General features: G+C 48.3%; 1 protein-coding gene across 4 annotated transcripts in view; it reads right to left on the bottom strand.

Moving 5' to 3' along the window:
* Positions 1 to 8,789: 8,789 nt before the first annotated feature.
* The window catches only part of EPHB2 (EPH receptor B2), a 279,799-nt gene continuing 268,044 nt past the window's right edge, over positions 8,790 to 20,544 (bottom strand). For all 4 annotated transcript variants that reach the window (XM_084651374.1, XM_084651376.1, XM_084651375.1 and 1 more), the window contains exon 16: positions 8,790 to 18,638. In XM_084651374.1, coding sequence (XP_084507500.1) covers positions 18,530 to 18,638 — 109 coding nt within the window. In that variant the 3' untranslated portion in view covers positions 8,790 to 18,529. The remainder of the gene's footprint in view (positions 18,639 to 20,544) is intronic.

Raw genomic sequence — 20,544 nt, 5'->3', positions numbered from 1 at the left:
CAAGCAGCAGGCGGAGCCCGAGCGGCATCAGGGCAGTACTGGTGGGGTGAGTCTCCCGTTCTCACAGCAGGATCACGTGCACTGGTCTAGGGCCCTTTCCCAAAGTCTATTGAGAGGGCAGCAAGTTCCAGAGCCAGAGGTAGACAAGACCTGACAGGGAGCCAGGACTGAAGGTGGAGAACGAATTTGGTCACACAGAGGCCAAACCCACCCTGGTAACCACACTGGGACGCACACGTCCAAATGGCTCCCAGAGTTTCAGTATGACTTTATTACTATTAAACAGAGGGGGGAAGAGGCACAGTGACTTGTCCCTGGTCCCAGAGCAGGTGAGTGGCAGAGCCAGGAACAGACCCTAGGGCTCCTGAGGCCTGGCCCAGCAGCCTAGCCACTAGACCAGGCTGTCTCCCCTAATTGCTGAGGGTGTGGGCCCCTGTAGATTGCAGCCTCATGGGGAGGCAATTGAGACATCTATGATGTGTCCGAAACTAGGTCAGAAGACTCGCTAATGACCAGGTCAGTCATGTAGCAGGTCTGTGATATGGACCAAAACTCACCCTCGATTAATACAAGACCTTTCACTAGTGAAGTGTGAGCTCAGCTCCCCTGTGGTGAAAGGCTGTTACTACACTTGTCGCCCTGCACCACCATCATGCACCTACAGCTGGGCTGTGCTAAGTGTCATCTTTAATCCCAGGATCAGGACCCTACAGTACCACTAAGGGAAATGCATGGGCAGCCCTCCCTTAACACTCGTTCCAGAGGGTTGAAAATGTCTCTTTAACAACTGACATTTTCACAAGAAAATCTCCGTTTCCCTCAACATTTCGGGTGGGGGGCAAGGGTTCACTGAAAAAGCACAACCCACAAAACCAACTATTTTCCAGTTCTGCAAACTGTTTGGTGTTGAGATTTGGATGAAAAAGTGAAAATTCCATTAAAAACATTAACTGAGACAACCCAATTTCCTTTTCTTCCAAACATTTCATGGGCAATAAAATCACTTCAGAGCAGCTCTTGTTACAATACCCAACATATCAATGGTGAGAGACACACCTGTGCCGGGGGGTGAGGAGTGCTTGGGGAACCAGAGGTGGGTGGAAGTCAAAAGAGCCCAACAGTCAGGAACCTGCCTTAGTGTGGCAAGTGGGACATTGCTGGTTTGGAATGAAATGTCTTTCCATAGGCTTCTCGCATCATGGGTGCTGGACTGGGCCTGGTTTCTTGTATGCACTGGCAGGATCTACTGGGACTGTGTGCTATGGGAGCTGGTCCCATTTACCCTTCACTGACGCTGTTCTCTTTACTGGGTGGTAGGGTCTGATGCTAATTTGCACCCCTCTGCCCTCCTCCCCTGGAGTGGCCATTGCTTTTCCTAATTGCTCTCCAAGGCACTGGGAGCAAACCTAGTCCCTGACCCTATTTAGAGCCTTGATGTTTCCTGGTAGGAAAAGGGAAGTGGCCTGTAGCAGCCGCAGCTAGTTCGGCCTGTCAGTGGCCAGTGTTTTATGTGCTGAAAGCCCCTATCAGTACTTGCACTGACATGTTTTCGTGGCTCATCTGTAAATTGATTTCCTTTTATACAGATTAGGTTATGGGGGAGCTGCTTAGCCTCACAGGGTCCCTAGGTTACTTGGGTGCCCTGGGGTATTGGAGGGCTTGGGGCAGTGAAAGTTGCTAAGTATCCCAGGGCACTAGGAGCTAGGGGGAAGCACTGGCCCTATTTAGCTCTTAAAGGCTTGTGGTACCAGACAGAGCAGCTGATCCAGGAGCCAAACAAAGGTCTTCAGTTTTAGCTGCATAGTCTGTGACGTGGAGGCTTCTTGGAGGGTGCTGCAGGCAGTAACAACGCACATCAAAAACAGCTCCAGTCCGTCAAAGCCAGTACTCTGATGAACGCTGGGGTGCAGGAGGGAGAGTTGAGCTCAGGGGCTGGCCATGGTGCTGCGGTGAGGGAGACAGGGCTGTAAAATCTGGAGACATAGTTTCAAAATATTTTAAATGGTCATTTCTTGTTATTGCAAAACTCTTTACCTGGTAAATTTGCAATGCTGGGAGAACCGTTCTTCTGCTCCAGAGCCTGCTAATGGTGTAACCAAGAAGAGCTTAGTCTTTTGACATCTGAGAAGCGGGGTGACAAAAGTAGGCTATGTAATGGCTATGAACCTAATGACTGAAGACCTTTGTTATCTCCTTTCGCTACAAGCCAATGTTTCTTTATTGCTGCTGTATGTTGGAACAGGCATTTGAACATCAGGTCACTCAACATATCCACAGCCTCTTCCTCGGCCGTATGAGCCAGTTTAATGCCCCCTCTAAACTATTGTGATAGATCTGCAGAGTGGGGGACTTCTATCAGCCACTTCCCTGCTGCCCGCGCCTTCCCCATGCCAAGTCGGGGGAGGAGTCCAGAACCAGAAAGAGGCCAGGCTCTGTTTGAGAGCAGCAGGGAGCTCCAGGGAAGCAGCCGCATGGTGAGCTGGAGGGAAGCTGGGAGCAGCAATGCAGGCAGAGCTGCTGTGGACCCGGCTGTGACTGCCCGATATGACCATGTGGGGCAGGGTCTGTATGGGACTTACGGGGGAGCAGCAGGGGCTGGGCAGGGAGCCAGTGCAGATGGGCCCCAGGACAGTTACTAACTGAGCCTGGCCTGGAAACCTGCAAGTGCCTTATTACTTGGAACAGAGACTGGAGTAAAGCGGGCACCCCAGGCACTAGTCCTGAAGAGCCTTGACTGGACTGCTCCAAGGCCCAAATGGGAACTGATCGCACATACTTTGAACTGTAACTGGGGTATTCAGGCAACTAATGGAAGTTGCTAGATCACAGGCCCTGGTTCTCATGGGGGACTTCAATCACCCTGATATCTGCTGGAAGAGCAATACAGTGGTGCACAGGCAATCCAAGAAGTTTTTGGAAAGTGTAGGGGACAATTTCCTGGTGCAAGTGCTGGAGGAACTAACTAGGGACAGAGCTCTTCTTGACCTGCTGCTCACAAACCGGGAAGAATTAATAGGGGAAGCAAAAGTGGATGGGAACCTGGGAGGCAGTGACCATGAGATGGTCGAGTTCAGGATCCTGACACAAGGAAGAAAGGAGAGCAGCAGAATACAGACCCTGAACTTCAGAAAAACCGACTTTGACTCCCTCAGGGAACTGATGGGCAGGATCCCCTGGGAGAATAATATGAGGGGGAAAGGAGTCCAGGAGAGCCTTAAAGAATCCTTATTGAGGTTGTAGGAACAAACCATCCCTATTTGTAGAAAGAATAGTAAATATGGCAGGCGACCCGCTTGGCTTAACAGTGAAATCTTTGCTGATCTTAAACACCAAAAAGAAGCTTACAAGAAGTGGAAGATTGGACAAATGACCAGGGAGGAGTATAAAAATATTGCTCAGGCATGCAGGAGTGAAATCAGGAAGGCCAAATCACAATTGGAGTTGCAGCTAGCAAGGGATGTTAAGAGTAACAAGAAGGGTTTCTTCAGGTATGTTAGCAACAAGAAGGTCAGGGAAAGTGTGGGCCCCTTACTGAATGAGGCAGGCAACCTAGTGACAGAGGATGTGGAAAAAGCTAATATACTCAATGCTTTTTTTGCCTCTGTCTTCATGAACAAGGTCAGCTCCCAGACTACTGCACTGGGCAGCACAACATGGGGAGGAAGTGACCAGCCCTCTGTGGAGAAGGAAGTGGTTCAGGACTATTTAGAAAAGCTGGATGAGCACAAGTCCATGGGGCCGGATGCGCTGAATCCGAGGGTGCTAAAGGAGTTGGCGGATGTGATTGCAGAGCCATTGGCCATTATCTTTGAAAACTCATGGCGATCGGGGAAAGTCCCAGATGATGTCATGCCCATCTTTAAAAAAGGGAAGAAGAAGGATCCTGGGAACTACAGGCCAGTCAGCCTCACCTCAGTCCCTGGAAAAATCATGGAGCAGGTCCTCAAGGAATCAATTCTGAAGCACTTAGAGGAGAGGAAAGTGATCAGGAACAGTCAGCATGGATTCACCAAGGGCAAGTCATGCCTGACTAACCTAATTGCCTTCTATGATGAGATAATTGGCTCTGTGGATGAGGGGAAAGCAGTAGATGTGTTATTCCTTGACTTTAGCAAAGCTTTTGACATGGTCTCCCACAGTATTCTTGCCAGCAAGTTAAAGAAGTATGGGCTGGATGAATGGACTATAAGGTGGGTAGAAAGCTGGCTAGATCATCGGGCTCAACGGGTAGTGATCAATGGCTCCATGTCTAGTTGGCAGCTGATATCAAGTGGAGTGCCCCATGGGTCAGTCCTGGGGCCGGTTTTGTTCAATATCTTCATTAATGATCTGGAGGATGGAGTGGATTGCACCCTCAGCAAGTTTGCAGATGACACTAAATTGCAAGGAGAGGTAGATACACTGGAGGGTAGGGATAGGATACATAGGGCCCTAGACAAATTGGAGGATTAGGCCAAAAGAAATCTGATGAGGTTCAACAAGGACAAGTGCAGAGTCCTGCACTTAGGACAGAAGAATCCCATGCACTGCTACAGACTAGGGACCGAGTGGCTAGGCAGCAGTTCTGCAGAGAAGGACCTAGGGGTTACAGTGGACGAGAAGCTGGATTCAGAGTAACAGCTGTGTTAGTCTGCATTCACAAAAAGAAAAGGAGTACTTGTGGCACCTTAGAGACTAACCAATTTATTTGAGCATAAGCTTTCGTGAGCTATAGCTCACTTCATCGGATGCATACTGTGGAAAGCGTAGAAGATCTTTTTATACACAAAAAGCATGAAAAAATACCTCCTCCCACCCCACTCTCCTGCTGGTAATAGCTTATCTAAAGTGATCACTCTCCTTACAATGTGTATGATAATCAAGGTGGGCCATTTCCAGACAAGATCTCTATCAAGCATTCTTACAACTACAATACCCACCTGCGGAAGTGAAGAAACAGATTGATAGAGCCAGAAGAGTTCCCAGAAGTCACCTACTACAGGACAGGCCTAACAAAGAAAATAACAGAACGCCACTAGCCGTCACCTTCAGCCCCCAACTAAAACCCCTCCAACGCATTATTAAGGATCTACAACCTATCCTGAAGGATGACCCAACGCTCTCACAAATCTTGGAAGACAGGCCAGTCCTTGCCTACAGACCGCCCCCCAACCTGAAGCAAATACTCATCAGCAACCACATACCACTAAAAAGAACCACTAACCCAGGAACCTATCCTTGCAATAAAGCCCGTTGCCAACTGTGCCCGCATATCTATTCAGGGGACACCATCACAGGGCCTAATAACATCAGCCACACTATCAGAGGCTCGTTCACCTGCACATCCACCAATGTGATATATGCCATCATGTGCCAGCAATGCCCCTCTGCCATGTATATTGGTCAAACTGGACAGTCTCTACGTAAAAGAATAAATGGACACAAATCAGATGTCAAGAATTATAACATTCATAAACCAGTCGGAGAACACTTCAATCTCTCTGGTCACGCGATTACAGACATGAAAGTTGCGATATTACAACAAAAAAACTTCAAATCCAGACTCCAGCAAGAGACTGCATTTGCAAATTGGATACAATTAACATAGGTTACCTTGCATAATGACTTAGGCTTGAATAGAGACTGGGAGTGGCTATTTCCCCTTGTTTTTTCCTACCCCCTCCCCCTTCCTCAGATGTTCTTGTTAAACCCTAGATTTGTGCTGGAAATGGCCCACCTTGATTATCATACACATTGTAAGGAGAGTGATCACTTTAGATAAGCTATTACCAGCAGGAGAGTGGGGTGGGAGGAGGTATTTTTTCATGCTTTGTGTGTATAAAAAGATCTTCTACACTTTCCACAGTATGCATCCAATGAAGTGAGCTGTAGCTCACGAAAGCTTATGCTCAAATAAATTGGTTAGTCTCTAAGGTGCCACAAGTCCTCCTTTTCTTTTTGAGAAGCTGGATATGAGTCAACAGTTTGCCCTTGTTGCCAAGAAGGCTAACAGCATTTTGGGTTGTATAAGTAGAAGCATTGCCAGCAGATCAAGGGACGTGATCATTCCCCTCTATTCGGCATTGGTGAGGCCTCATCTGGAGTACTGTGTCCAGTTTTGGGCCCCACACTACAAGAAGGATGTGGACAAATTGGAGAGGGTCCAGCAGAGGGCAACAAATGATTAGGGGACTGGAGCACATGACTTATGAGGAGAGGCTGAGGGAACTTGGATTATTTAGTCTTCAGAAGAGAAGACTGAGGGGGGATTTGATAGCTGCTTTCAGCTACCTGAAAGGGGGTTTCAAAGAGATCTAGACTGTTCTCAGTTGTACCAAATGACAGAACAAGGAGCAATGGTCTCAAGTTGCAGTAGGGGAGGTCTAGGTTGGATATTAGGAAAAACTATTTCACTAGGAGGATGGTGAAGCACTGGAATGGGTTAGGCAGTTGGGCATCTTGATTATCACTACAAAAGTTTTTTTTCTCCTGCTGATAATAGCTCATCTTAATTAATTAGCCTCTTACAGTTGGTATGGCTACTTCCACCTTTTCATGTTCTCTGTATCTATCTATCTATCTTCTTACTATATGTTCCATTCTGTGCATCCGATGAAATGAGCTGTAGCCCCCAAAAGCTTATCCTTAAATAAATGTGTTAGTCTCTAAGGTGCCACAAGTACTACTGTTCTTTTTGCGGATACAGACTAACACGGCTGCTACTCTGAAACCTGTCAATACATTGAGGTCTTTTTCCTCCTCCATCGCTTCCAACTGATAAATCCCCAGTTTATAGCAAAAATTATTGTTGTTAGTCCTTAAGTGCATGACCTTGCACTTTGCACTATTAAATTTTATCCCTTTTCTATTACTCCAGTTTTCAAGGTCATCCAGATCTTCATATTGGCAATACCTCCCAATTTGTGTCACCTGCAGATTTATTAGGACACTCAAGTTTTATGCCAAAGTCATTGATGAAAATTTTAAACATGATTGGTCTCAGTACCAGGCCTTGAGGAAATCCACTACTGACCTCCCTCCAACCTCGCAGTTCACCTTTTAAAATGACCCTTTCTAGTGTGCCCTATAACCAGTGCCTTACCTACCTTTCAATTCTTGTATTAATTCCGATCTTCTCCAATTTAACTCGTAATTCCCCATGTGGAATGGTATCAAATGCTTTACTGAAATCCAGGTAGGTTAGATCTACTGCATTTCCTTGGTCTAGAAAATCAGTTATCTTCTACAAGAAAGAGATCAGCTTGGTCTGGCACGATCTACCTTTTGTGAAACCATGTTGTATTTCAGCCCAGTTACTATTTACCTCTATGTCCTTAACTACGTTCTCTTACAAAATTTGTTCTAAGACCCTGCATACAATTAAGGTCAACCTAATGGACCTGTAGTTTCCCAGATAATTTTTTCCTTTCTTAGATATAAGAACTATATTTGCAATTCTCCAGTCATAGGATACAACCACTGCTCAGCGCTTGTTTCCTGAGCCCAGTACAGACAGTCCACTGTGTGCAGCTGCTCCGTGAATGCTAGCAGCAATCTTTGTTTCTTTCCATTGCATGCAGCAGGACAGACAATACAGATTCACTTTCTATTTCCCAGCTCATGAAATACTGCAGGACCAGCCGCGTTGTGTTCGTAACACTCATCACCAGACTGGCCAGCAGTTCAGGATCCATGCTTTCAGGCAGAGATGGTGGGTGCACAGTTTACAGGGACTGATATAAAATGACACAAAGTGAAGTTGGAAGTCCATGGAACGATGGCATGGAAAGAACTGCATCATGGGACGGTGAGCACGCCCTCGTGATACACTGCGATCCATTCCCAGATCTCCCAGCGGCCGCGGGAGGCAAGTTGCACAGTGGGATAGCTACCCACGATTCAACGCGCTCTCTGTTGATGCAAGAGCACTGACTTTGGACTCACTCCACCGACACAAGGAGCGTTGTGTGGATGTGTACAACTGATATAATTAAAGCAGCATACCGGCGTCGATGTAATTTAAGACGACTTAACTCTGTAGTGTAGAAAAGGCCTTAGCGTGTGCATTATTTCTCCTGTGAGCTGAACGCTGCAGAGAACTATTTCTGAGCATTCAATCAAATAAAAACAGCGAATTCACTTCTGTTAAATTTGTGAACCTGTCACTAATTTACTGTGAACTTTAGTACAGGCCACTTTTGTTGATTACAGGGATGTTGATGGAGAGTGAAATCTCATGACCGCACATGCAGCCCTTTTCATGTGGAGGTTCACGTCAGACGTGTCCACTCAGACCGTTTGGGCTCTCCTTGATTTTCCTCCTGCTGTTTATAAATGTTTCAGCCATCCCAGCAGGAAGCAGAACCTCCATGTGACTTAAATGGTCAATCACATACCAGGAATAATGAACAGTGAGCTGTCAAAGTCACTAGTTTACAAACAATCCATTGACTCAAACTCTCATAAAGGGTTTGTGGCACATTCCAGAGTAACAAACAAATTTGTGAAAATCAAAGTCTGTTTGTGGAAAAGTCGCAGAGAAAATAGTAGAATTTGTCAAATTAACAGCCTACATCACTTTGCACTTAGGCGAGGGCATGGTGCTACTAATTTTAATTTAATCTAATCTAATCTATTGATCGATCATAAGGATATTTCCCAGGCATGCAGTATGCAGTCATTCTGTGTGTGTCTCTCTAAGGGACCAATACCTTTTGTGGTTCCCTAGTTCAGCATTTACACTGGAGCAATATTACTGAGGAGGGCAAAAGTTGGAAGAGGAGCAAGGAAGGAAAACCAAGAGCAAATGCTTCAAACGTTACAATTCACATTTATTTTGAAAAAATGTTGTGTTAAAAATACTCCTACAAAGGCATTGGAGCAGCAGGTTTCTGTTTCGTTTATAAATACATCCGATTTATTTTATTTTATTTTTTCTGAGGAACATCCAAAGATATTTGACGAAGCCAGGGGAAGCCCTGGTCGGAATGGAAGACACACACCCCTGTGTTACAAGGACCTGCACACTATCTCCCCATTCACGTTTAAAAAAATACAAATACTGTCATGAAAACCATTACATTGTCCACAGGGCCGCAGCCAAGGTACGAGGGCGAGACAGAGCAAGTAATCAGGACTGGGACTCCCCTTGGGCCCACCAGATACAAGGTCACTCCATGAGGCAAATGCTGGGTGGCTAATGAGCAGCTGGAACACTGATTAGTTACTTGCCTTGGGCAGTCGAAGGGTCCCTCTCCCTCCCAATGAGGGCTTCGCACACTGAGCCACAAGGTTCTGTGATGAAACAAAGACTATTAACCACCTTGTGAGCCAACAGAGGAACTAGGAACACAGCAAAATGGACTTTCAGCCACAAACACCTTGTTCCGGAATAATGTCAGCACCTCTTTGTAAGCCTTTCAAACATATCACAGGCTAGAGCTATTCAGCACCTCTCTTTGAAAGGGAAAATCCCCAGCATAGTACGGATCATATGGAAGCATCTGCTGAATGTAGATGCTAACAGGCAAGCAGAGACATTGCCATTACACTCAGCCAGCCTTTCCACTACCGTATGGCTCTTCGCCTCCCTACGGTGTTATCTAGATATGCATTGAAGGATTTCCTTATATGAGGGCAGGTAGTTTCCCCTCTGCATTGCCAACCCTGGCTCTGGGCGCAGAAGTCCAGCAGCAGGGACAGCTGCAGATTCTGCTGGAATGATATTGGTCGCAATAGCTGCCTTTCTGGTAAATGGAGAGGGATGTTTGCTCTCTGCGGTTTCTCAGACGCGCACTGAGATATGAGACTGTGTCTAGTGCTACAGAAAAGGACGTTGAGTCGCCCAACCCAGCCCACTCTACGTTACACTGAGGTCTTGAGGCTCATAATTATTGCTCACCTTCACTGAGCTCCTCACCTGTATCCCAGAGAACAACGATGCCCTCTGGAGCCCGCAATAGTTGCTAGGGACCATTCAAGACCAGTCTGATGGCCTCGCCCTGAGAGGTGCATTGAAACCCAGCTCTCACTGGGATCAGCAGGAATTGTGGCTGCTCAAAGCAAGGTGCTCATGTCTAGAAGATGGTTGCTACAAAGCAAGTCAAGGTACAATATTCTGCCTTTCTAAAGCATCAAATGGAAGATGGCAAAGAACATGATTAATTAACTAAGCTCAATGCACTCTGGAGGCACAGGGAGGAGAAATTACTTGCACGAGGTCACAGAGCCGGGACAAGACCCAGGGACCTAACACCTAATCCTAGGTTTAACTATTAAATCACTCGCACGGCTCCCCACTCTCCTGGGCTCAGGGAACGGATTGCATCACTTCCCGAAAATACACTCAGATTGTGCTTCTTTGCTCGACCAGCAAGCTGCCCTTTCCACCGACCCATCCCACAGTAAAGAGCATGCAGGGCCTGATCCCAGGATCCTTCACGCTGGGACTAACCAAGTCCTGCAGCACGCTTGCTCCCCACACGCTGCTCCTGACCAGGCGGTGGGGAAGCAAGAGGGCTTAGCTGTGCTGGGGTCACGCAGGAGAAGCCCATGTTACAGAGCTGGGAGTGCTCAATAATTCATCTCCCAAGGACATGGATCACTGTTTACAAGGTGGCTGGGACAGTCTGCTCATTTGTCCATGGGGAGCCTGATGGGCTAGGGCCCCTCCCTGTGGCACAGCAGTGGGTGCGAAGGGCCAACAGGTGCATAATATTTAAAACAAGCTGCATCAGCCCTGCTATCCTGACACCCCTTTAAGCTTCCTTGCAGACCTGTCATCCAGGGCAACTTGCTCCCGGAGAGGATGGGCAGCACAGGGAGCCAGGGCACGGAGGTTGTTATGGGTCAGGGGCAAAGCAACCTGGCTTCACTCTTCCATCTGCTTTCCTAGCGGTGTGCAGGCCTGGCCTGAACTGCATCAACATCTGTGTGCTCTGTGGTAGCTCTATAAAGGGAGGAGAGGCCATAAAGAGAAATTAACCAAGGCAGAGAAAAGTTTGGAGCTGATTCCAGAGCTGCAGGGAGCTCGGTGGCAGAGGATCCCCCCCAGAGAAGCCAGACTCATGGTTAGCCTCAGACACTGGGCTGGGCAGAAAACCACTCCGCTTTGCAAGACATTTCGGGGGTTAGAATTTTGATTTAATTCCAATTCTGAATGTAAATGAGCCCCTTATAAAATGGCAGTTAGGGACTTGCTTGGGCTGTGGGACAGCTGTTTTCAAACCTGGTTCTGCCTGATTCTCCCAGCTGCTAGGTGAGGGGTACTGGCTGTTCTGGGGTGTCACTCACTCGCTCTCATATCTACCTGGATCCTAGACCTGAGAAACCTTCACAACAAAATTTCTCTTGAAACCAGTAAGTTTCCTTGGAGCACCCCATTATTCAATGGAAAAAAGTTTAGTTGAATTTTGTTGTCCAGCTTTACCCAGCCCCTTGTATAGTTCTGACATGTCAGAATGGCTGGGGGTTGGGGTGTCACTCTGAATTGCTCGCCCCTTCCCTTACCGGGAGCCCCACCTCATGCTCAGACTGGCCCTCTCTGCCCTCACCCCTTAGAAATTATTTCCTTAAAAAAAGAAAAGAAAAACCCTTTCCTACCAGACCCCCTTTATGCCTGCTTGGGGGTGCTGTGCTGCCCACTCCCTGGGCTGGTGCCCCACCCGCCCTGCCCAATTCCCTTGGGCACTATGGTCCCAGGCACTGCCAGTCCCAAGTGGTGAAAGCTGATGAGATGGGCCCTAAGCAATCCTGAGATTAGAATAAATGCTCAGGGCTGGGTCTGGCTCTGCCTGCTAGTGTGGTGCCTTTGAGGTCCCCTTTCACAGCTTTGGGGTCTCTCTCCATGGCTTTGGGGTGACCTGTCACAATGCTTCTCCACAGATAAAAACTAGGAATTGCACCTTTGTTTTTAGGAAAGCCCAGATTCTCTCATAATCCCAGCACTCCAGAAGCTGGGGCTTTAAAAAAACCCAGATATTGTGAGACTCACAGTGAACTCATGAGCTGGCAACACTGTTAAAGCTCGAGGTTTGTTCCCACCCACCGCTCCCAGTGCCAGGGCTTTGCAGAGTTAATGAAGGAGGGCTCCTCACCCAGCTGGGTAGCACCTCAGTGCCTGGCTGGCTGGAGTGATGACAGGGGCAGGTGGGCATTCAGACTGCCTAGCAGCGGGACCAGTCAAAGCTAAAAGGAAATGCAAGAAAGTGCCTGGGGATGTAAACGGCACCAGCCTTTGCCCTGGAGACGGAGGAGGTGGCACACAGCACCATTTCCCTTCTCTACCTCACAGCACCTTGCAGGGTGCTACAGATGGGGTCTGGCAGAAGTGACACCCTGCGAGGAGTCCCCTAACTCCTTCCCTGGCTCCTCTCCCAGGGAGGCATTCAGTGCCAGATCAGCTCACAGCTCCACCCCAGCACTCACCGCCTCCCAGCAGCCTGACCTGGAGCCTTCAAATCTCCCCAGCTGGCAGGGTGAGCCCATCACCCCCTGCAGGACAGCGCAGCATTACCTGCATGAACCTGCCAGATGGGGGCGCTGCCTGCAGCTGGTTCGCCACGTGGAGCTTGCAGGGGTCTCTGCACAAGCGCACACAGAGCTATTCCAAAGGAAAATATCTGTGTGCAGCAATCAGAGACACAATGATAATACTACCCCCTCACTGCCCTCTGGGCTGGGCCCCTGGCTCAGACCAGCTCCACGGAGGTCACACACAGACTGACAGGGCAGCTTCTTGCTTCCCTCAGGAATTCCCCCAAGGCCTCGTTTTGCATTTTCATGCCCTGAGCTGCAGGTTACAATAGGACAGAAGCAAACATGGGCCAGTCCCTTCTGCAGGGACCCACCCACGCCAGGGGCTGCGCTTTGATAGGCATTGGCACTCTTGTGTGACGGGTGAAGGATGGGCTTTGCCTCCATGACCATCTTTCACCCCTGCACTCCCCAGAGACGACCTACGAAATACTCCAAATCGCTTGCCATCCTGCCCTGTAGGTTTCCTTTAGTTCTCTCCCTACATTATTTGTTACTAAGGACACCAGTGTGAGAGAGAAACTTGCAGCACCATCACTCGCCCAAGTCAGCATCGACTTTTGGGGTGCAGCACCTGCTGGTGGCTGTGGAGATGGTTACGACGCCACAGATTGGGCTTCCTCTGATGCCCAATCTCAGGCAGGCAATCAGGAGCAGGCACAACCAAGCTCTCCAAATCTGAGGACTCTGGCTCCACACAGGCCCCCTTCGGAATACAGAGCAAAGGAGAGGAATGGAAAAGCTGTCCCTCCTCAGCCTCTCTGGGGTGTTTCCCCAGGAACGGCCAGTGAAGCTAACCTCTATAGCAGATGTGATCCATTGTTGCTGGCAGAACAGCCCAGACCCAAGAGATGGACTGCCGTATGGGTGGATGCGTTCCTGCCACATTTAGGACCAAACATTGATAAAACACCCCCTTCCGTTCAGCTGTAAAAATACCTCACCTTTGGAACAACCCCGTACTGGTGATTTCCTCCCTCTTCCCCGGCTCTGTTTTACACTCTAGATGGATCCAGCCTTGCGGGTTACTCCTGCCATCCCAGCTAAACTGTGATCTTCTACAATAGTTTTCCATGCAGTGACTGTGTAAGTGACAAGGTGATCACTGCTTTCCTCTTTGCCTTGCACTGGTGATTACTTTATCTGCTCTACTGCAAATGGGTCTCCTCTTGCTTACGCTGGTGTAAATCTGAGCTAGTCCAGTGAAGCCACCAGGGCTACCCTAGTGTACAAGTGTAAGGGAGAGCAGGAACCAGCCCTTTCACTTGTGTACTACGACAATTAACTGATACCACTATACAATGAATTAATGCTGTTGTGAGCAACACGCACCTAGCTCCTGGGGATGCCCCAGTACTGCAAGTTACTGGTCACTATTTGGTGGGTAAGTGCTCAGAATACATAAAGAACCTAACTGAGCAACTCCTCAGCTGACGTAAGTTGGCACAGCCCCTTTGATTTCAATGGCGTTTTGTCTATTGACAGCAATTGAGGATCTGGCCCACAGTTTCTTATCTTTGAGACATGAGACAAAAAGATGAATCCCTGAATGGTGAACCCACCCCCAACGGCCCCTATATCTCCATCCTCCACTGTGGCTGAGAGGAAGCAAGTGCTCATGGCAGAGCTATAATGAAAGTGCTTCCGAGTTTATTTTTCTTTTACTCCAAAGTAGCTCTTAGCCATTAATTCAACTTACAGAGCTGGAGGTGAAAGCTAAGAGTTGCTTGTTAAATATAAAGAGAAGGAGGACTTGTAGCACCTTAGAGACTAACCAATTTATTAGTCTCTAAGGTGCCACAAGTCCTCCTTTTCTTTTTGCGAATACAGACTAACACGGCTGCTACTTTGAAACTTGTTAAATATGACACCCTTGGGATTCTGGTACCCTGGCATCAGCACCCTCCATCCTACTCTTTCTGGTCCTTGCTGCTCAGTTATGGTATCGACACCATGGGTGGGTCATTGCTTGACATTTTTATTGCTATTTTCAACATAACTTTGGAATTCCAACTTAAATTCTCCTGCCAGACACCATCATTACTGATGCAAGGCAGGCTGTAGCAGCCGGAAGATGGACTGTAAGAAGCTGGAGGAAGAAAACCCTAGATCTGGAAGCTGGGCTGGACGGCTGGAGGGGAACAGCCAAATTGCAACAAGCTGACTGACAAACTCAGCAAGATGAAATTGCTAAAAGATATACACACCCCCACTCCATTGTGTCACAGTGTCCACGTTACTTTTTCACTTGTTACCTGCTCTCTGTTTGAAGCTGATTTTTGCCACTATAAGAATGTTTCACAATAGTATGTTTTACACCCATGAAATGCAATTGTTTTGAAGTCACCCCAGTGGCTCTCTGCTTTCCTAGGAGCAGACCCTACCTCCGAAAGCATTACCAGGCAAGGGGGCGGGTGAGGAATGTTGGACGGTGGCTCCTCATGTTCTCAGCTGGAGAGCTGCAGAGAGAAATGGTGCATTATTCGTTCTTTCCATTTCTGTCTCATTCTCCGCTCGTCCCAGGTAAGCGGTCACCGTGACGCCTGGCATTAACAGACCAGAAAACATGCACTTCTTGGGTTGACACTGTGTGATTTTTGGTCCAGGGAAGAAATGACGATGCACCTTTCTGCCTTGCCACCGCTCAGGCCAACTCCGGCATCCACTGCTCTGTACAATCCCTTCTTTCACAGTGGGTGGGGTCAGGCAGTTAGATGTGCATAATGCCAGTTGGCGGGTGAAGAGCAGGTTTAGTGCATCAAGGCAGAACATCGCCCAGTGGACACGATCATAAGCTCTCCCCAGAGCCCTGTCCGAAGGTGACCGACTGTGAGGGCTGCAGCATGGCCATCACTCCTACTGAGTTCATGGAAGCATGTAATGGGTGGCCCAGAACAGTCAAGCATTGTCTGGGAAAGCCAACGCAAGCGCATCATGTGATCATTCCAGATGGTTGCCCCATTGGAATTTGCTGGTGGGTTTTTTACAGCGGCCGCTCTCCTCGCACTCAAAAGCGTTCCTTGTTCACATAGCAGCTGGCTGACTATGGCTATATGATTTAGTACAGCCCTGTGCGTCCGTCCCCTGGGGATGGCACTGAGCAGCCTCGTCCGATACCTTTGGGCGACACTGATGAGCTCTCCCGTGTTAAAATGTAGCGCTTGCAGTGGAAGAGAGAGCTGCAGTAAGGAAGCATTTCTCTCTGCTGCTCTGCTCACCCATCTATCACAGTCTGTGCGGAGAGGCCTCCATTTTCCCAGTACGCCCCTGGCAAGCACTAGGAATGTTCCAGCTGACACACTGTCTCTTGTGTGCCAATTCTGTAACGCTAGATCACACAGTTCTCAGGTATGCTGCTTGTTAAACACAGGGCCCGTTTACACACACACCAGTTGAATACACAGATAAAGACTGACTGGACTGTGTGTCAGAACGCAGAACAGACAGCTGACACTCCCGGGCCCCCAGGAGCCTAAGCACGCCTGGCGTTACTTCAGTCTGCTTCCATTGCTTCTTTCTCACCCCAATCATCAGAGACTTGGCCAAATTCTATTCTCCGTGAAATCTGGAGCGGTGCCATTCATTTCAGAGCAGTTGCTCTGAATTGACACGGAGGTCACTGAGAACTACGGCCTGGCCCAGTTACAGAGGTCCCCAGAATACCAGTGATTGTTTGGCCATCAGGCCATGTAAAAACCAGCCCCAGTGTCTAGACACATTTCAGATGAACGGACCCTTGAGAGGCAGACTTTGCATTTCAGGCTCCTGCTGCTGTAGCTGTGCACCAAACACACCAGAGAGAACAGAGCCGAGCAGAGGGGTGACCCAAAGCTCACTGGGACCTGTCTCTCAGCCATGTTTTGTCTCCCAGTCAAATCTTAAGGGGAAAACGTTAAGTATTTTGTACAGGGCTTTACATATTTTATAAAGACTCCAGTACAAGCCTGCGTGACCCAGGAGGGTGAGCCACACATAGGATTCTCTTCACAGCACACGCTTTGCCCTCTTGGCTTCAGCCACTGGAAAATAATCCAGACTAGCTCCCTGTGAACATGTCTTCAAGGCCCTGTACTGCTGCAAAGCAAAGGTGTTCCTCCATGAAAGACATGGTGACCCTGGGCGCAGCCTGAGGAATGCCGAGTGATACCGCACATGCCCAGAAGGACACAGGATGATGAAAGCTCCAAGAGCAAATGCAAGCATTTGCGCTCATGCACTGCCCTACGATTTGTCCAGTGTCCAGGGGTTTGTTCTGTAACTAAAGCCTCTGTGTCAGTTCTTTATAACCCCCCTGACTGACTGGTCGGCTGGTTTGGTCTGGGGAGGAACCTGCCTGCTGTGGGCACTTGGCCAGACCTATTTGTTCACGAGTTTTCGCTTTTGCTGTTTTGGCCTCCCCTAGATGTGGCGGCTGAGAACGAAGCCTTTGGCACGTGAAGCAGCTCCTGAGGCAGGGGCTGAGCATCTGAGTGCATAGAGAGCAGCCACACGGCATTAGGTATCACAGTGAATGATTTACAGCCTGGCCTGTGACAGCGTCCCCACTCTGAGAAACCTTCTGCCAGGATATTGGCGGCTGCCCTTAGTGCATCCCCCCTCCCCTTCTTTTCTCACAGCTGGTAGGATCAGCATAACTCTTCGGGTCTCACCTCCCTAAACAGTCCTGCGTCTCCAAAGGGCTCTGATCATGAGCTGTGGAATGACCCCTCTTTCCCCATCCACAAACCCCTCCATAACCCTGCCCTGCCCTGCAGCAGCAGCCCCAGCTGGGCAGGTGGTTATTTCAGCCAGACACCCAGCAGCTAGAAACAGCTGTCAGGCAATGGAAATTACAAAATAACTAACAAGCAAACAGGAGGAAATGTGAATATAAAAAATCTTGCCCTTGGCGTATTGTCTAGTCAGTAAGCTGCAATTCTCCTTCCACAGGGAGAAGGTTCAAGTTCTGGAGAGATACGAAGCCTGGAAATGTCAGTTCCTTTTCATAAAAAAACCCAACCAACCAAAAAACAAAATCCATCCCCCAAACCACAAATTGTTGTAAACAAACAAGGTCAAAGGACAAATTTCCAAACAACGACAACAGAAAAATAAATGGACACGTCAGCATTTGTAATCAAAAACTACTACATACTGTACTTGGGAAGTCTTCTGAGAAAAGGTCATTGGCAACTAGTGAGGCGATCACTAAAAGTCTTGTGCATATGATATGTATGAGACAATGATGCCATTGGAGAGGTGGATGGGAAGACCCCCTGGAAAACGCGTCACTCACTAAACCGTTCCATGTCAAGCGAAAATAAGAGCTCTAAAAAGGATTGGTTTCCCCATCCCCCACTCCCAGTGGGTTCAAGGTTCCTTCTCATCTGCAGGAAAAAAGAATCTTCTTGTCTCAGTTTGTTTATTTTACAAAAATCTTCAGCTTTGCAAAAGTTTGCCACTTTTCAGATGCGCTTGGTCCATTACATGGCAAGAACTTCTCAGCTCTCTCTCTCTCCCTGTGATTTGCCAGCTGGGGGCTTTCGGGGATGACTGCTGGCTGCAGGATAACCCCAGAGTCACCATCCCAAGGGAGAAACGGAGGAGCGCTTCCCATGTCTTCACTTGGCTTTCATCTCCTTGACAAAGTCTCTTTGCTCCAGAGGTGTCTGAGGCCTGCTGAAGCAGCCTTGTGCAGGAAGAAAATGAAAGGATCTGCTCTTTTATCTCCCTTTGGAGACTTCTGTGGATCTCAGAGCCCTTTTCAAAAATGTCATTGCTTTATTATTATTATTTTTAAAAAATATTTCATAGTTTCCCCCAAAATATTTGTCTTCCTTGTTCCCTTTTTCCATTGCTTAAATTCTAGAAGCTCTTGGCAACCTTTTGTTGTCAGGATGTTTCTTCCTGTTGCCATGATCCTTAGAGCAGCTGCCTGTCTCTGGTGAATGCAGAACACTCAAGAACTGGAGCTTGGACGTACAGGGGCAAAGGGGAGAAGGGCCTTGAGGAAGAGGAGTGTGAGGACGTGTGAACATCAAACCTCCACAGATTGGATCTGATTCATCTGTGCTCGCATCACTTGGATACTGTTCAGAATTTTCTTCTGATGGCCTGCTAAAGTGACCCCGACTCGCAGAATGTCCCTTTGGAATAAAAACAAATACACAATAAAGGCCAGTAAGGAACCCTGTTCAGACACAGAACAAACCCACACGCTGAACATGCATCTGCAGAGCTTTCTCGAGGAAGCTGGGAGTCTTAGGGTTGCTTCTATTAAACTATTACTAAACTGGGAGGAGTGGTAGATACGCTGGAGGGGAGGGATAGGATACAGAAGGACCTAGACAAATTGGAGCATTGGGCCAAAAGAAATCTGATGAGGTTCAATAAGGATAAGTGCAGAGTCCTGCACTTAGGATGGAAGAACCCAATGCACAGCTACAGACTAGGGACCGAATGGCTAGGCAGCAGTTCTGCGGAAAAGGACCTAGGGGTGACAGTGGACGAGAAGCTGGATATGAGTCAGCAGTGTGCCCTTGTTGCCAAGAAGGCCAATGGCATTTTGGGATGTATAAGTAGGGGCATAGCGAGCAGATCGAGGGACGTGATCGTTCCCCTCTATTCGACATTGGTGAGGCCTCATCTGGAGTACTGTGTCCAGTTTTGGGCCCCACACTTCAAGAAGGATGTGGATAAATTGGAGAGAGTCCAGCGAAGGGCAACAAAAATGATTAGGGGACTGGAACACATGAGTTATGAGGAGAGGCTGAGGAAGCTGGGATTGTTTAGCCTGCAGAAGAGAAGAATGAGGGGGGATTTGATAGCTGCTTTCAACTACCTGAAAGGGGGTTCCAAAGAGGATGGCTCTAGACTGTTCTCAATGGTAGCAGATGACAGAACGAGAAGTAATGGTCTCAAGTTGCAGTGGGGGAGGTTTAGATTGGATATTAGGAAAAACTTTTTCACTAAGAGGGTGGTGAAACACTGGAATGCGTTACCTAGGGAGGTGGTTGAATCTCCTTCCTTAGAGGTTTTTAAGGTCAGGCTTGACAAAGCCCTGGCTGGGATGATTTAACTGGGAATTGGTCCTGCTTCGAGCAGGGGGTTGGACTAGATGACCTTCTGGGGTCCCTTCCAACCCTGATATTCTATGATTCTATGATACTACAGAAATGTAACAGGTTAAACTGGATTTTGTCTCTCACTCAGAGCCCCGGTACTTTGTCTGTCTCTAAGTCTCTCCCTAGCCTACTTCTCCTAGCCTCTGCACTTCCTATTAGGTAGCTGCAGTATGCCCAAGATGGTCTATGCCACACACTATATTCAGAACTGACGACTAACAGCTCATTCCCATGTTCAGAGCTCTGCAAATCACTGAACTGCAACAAATGACGTGAATTTGTTGCTGATGGAAGGTGGAGGACTGACGGCCCTGGAGGATAGGTTCAGCAATGGCTATTAGCCAAGATGGTCAGGGATTCAACCCCATGCTCTGGGTGTTCCTATGCCTCTGACTGCCAGAAGCTGGGAGCGGACTACAGGGGATGGATCACTCGATAATTGCCCTGTTCTGTTCATTCCCTCTGAAGCACCTGGCACTGCCTACTGTCAGAAGACAGGACACTGGGCTAGAAGGACCGCTGGTCTGAGCCAGTGTGGCTGTTCTTATGTCATCTCTCTCTCTCATCACATTTTGGTCCTTCAGTTTTCACATTAGTAACATGGGGATCATGACACTGACCTTTGTTTGCAAGGCACTTTGAGGTCTCTTTATGGAAAACATTACATTAGTATTCATGTTTATTATCGTCTGTGTATTCTGATGGGTCCCATTGCCATCACATACATGAATCTGATGGAAGCTGCCTGGGCTGTGCATCATATTGTACCTCAGCTCCATCCCAAGGGATCCTTCTCTAAGACAGCCGGGCTTTTGCTCTTTAGCGTCTCTAAGGGGAGTGCCAACAAGGATGGCAAGTTAGTGCCAATGGTGAAGATTTTGTGTGTGGGCACCCAGGACCTTCCCACTAGGACTGGGGCCAGCAGCTC

The sequence above is a fragment of the Lepidochelys olivacea genome, assembly GCF_965140295.1.
Source record: "Lepidochelys olivacea isolate rLepOli2 genome assembly, chromosome: 18".
Lineage (NCBI taxonomy): Eukaryota > Metazoa > Chordata > Testudines > Cheloniidae > Lepidochelys > Lepidochelys olivacea.
This window is presented reverse-complemented; position numbering and strand designations above follow the sequence as displayed.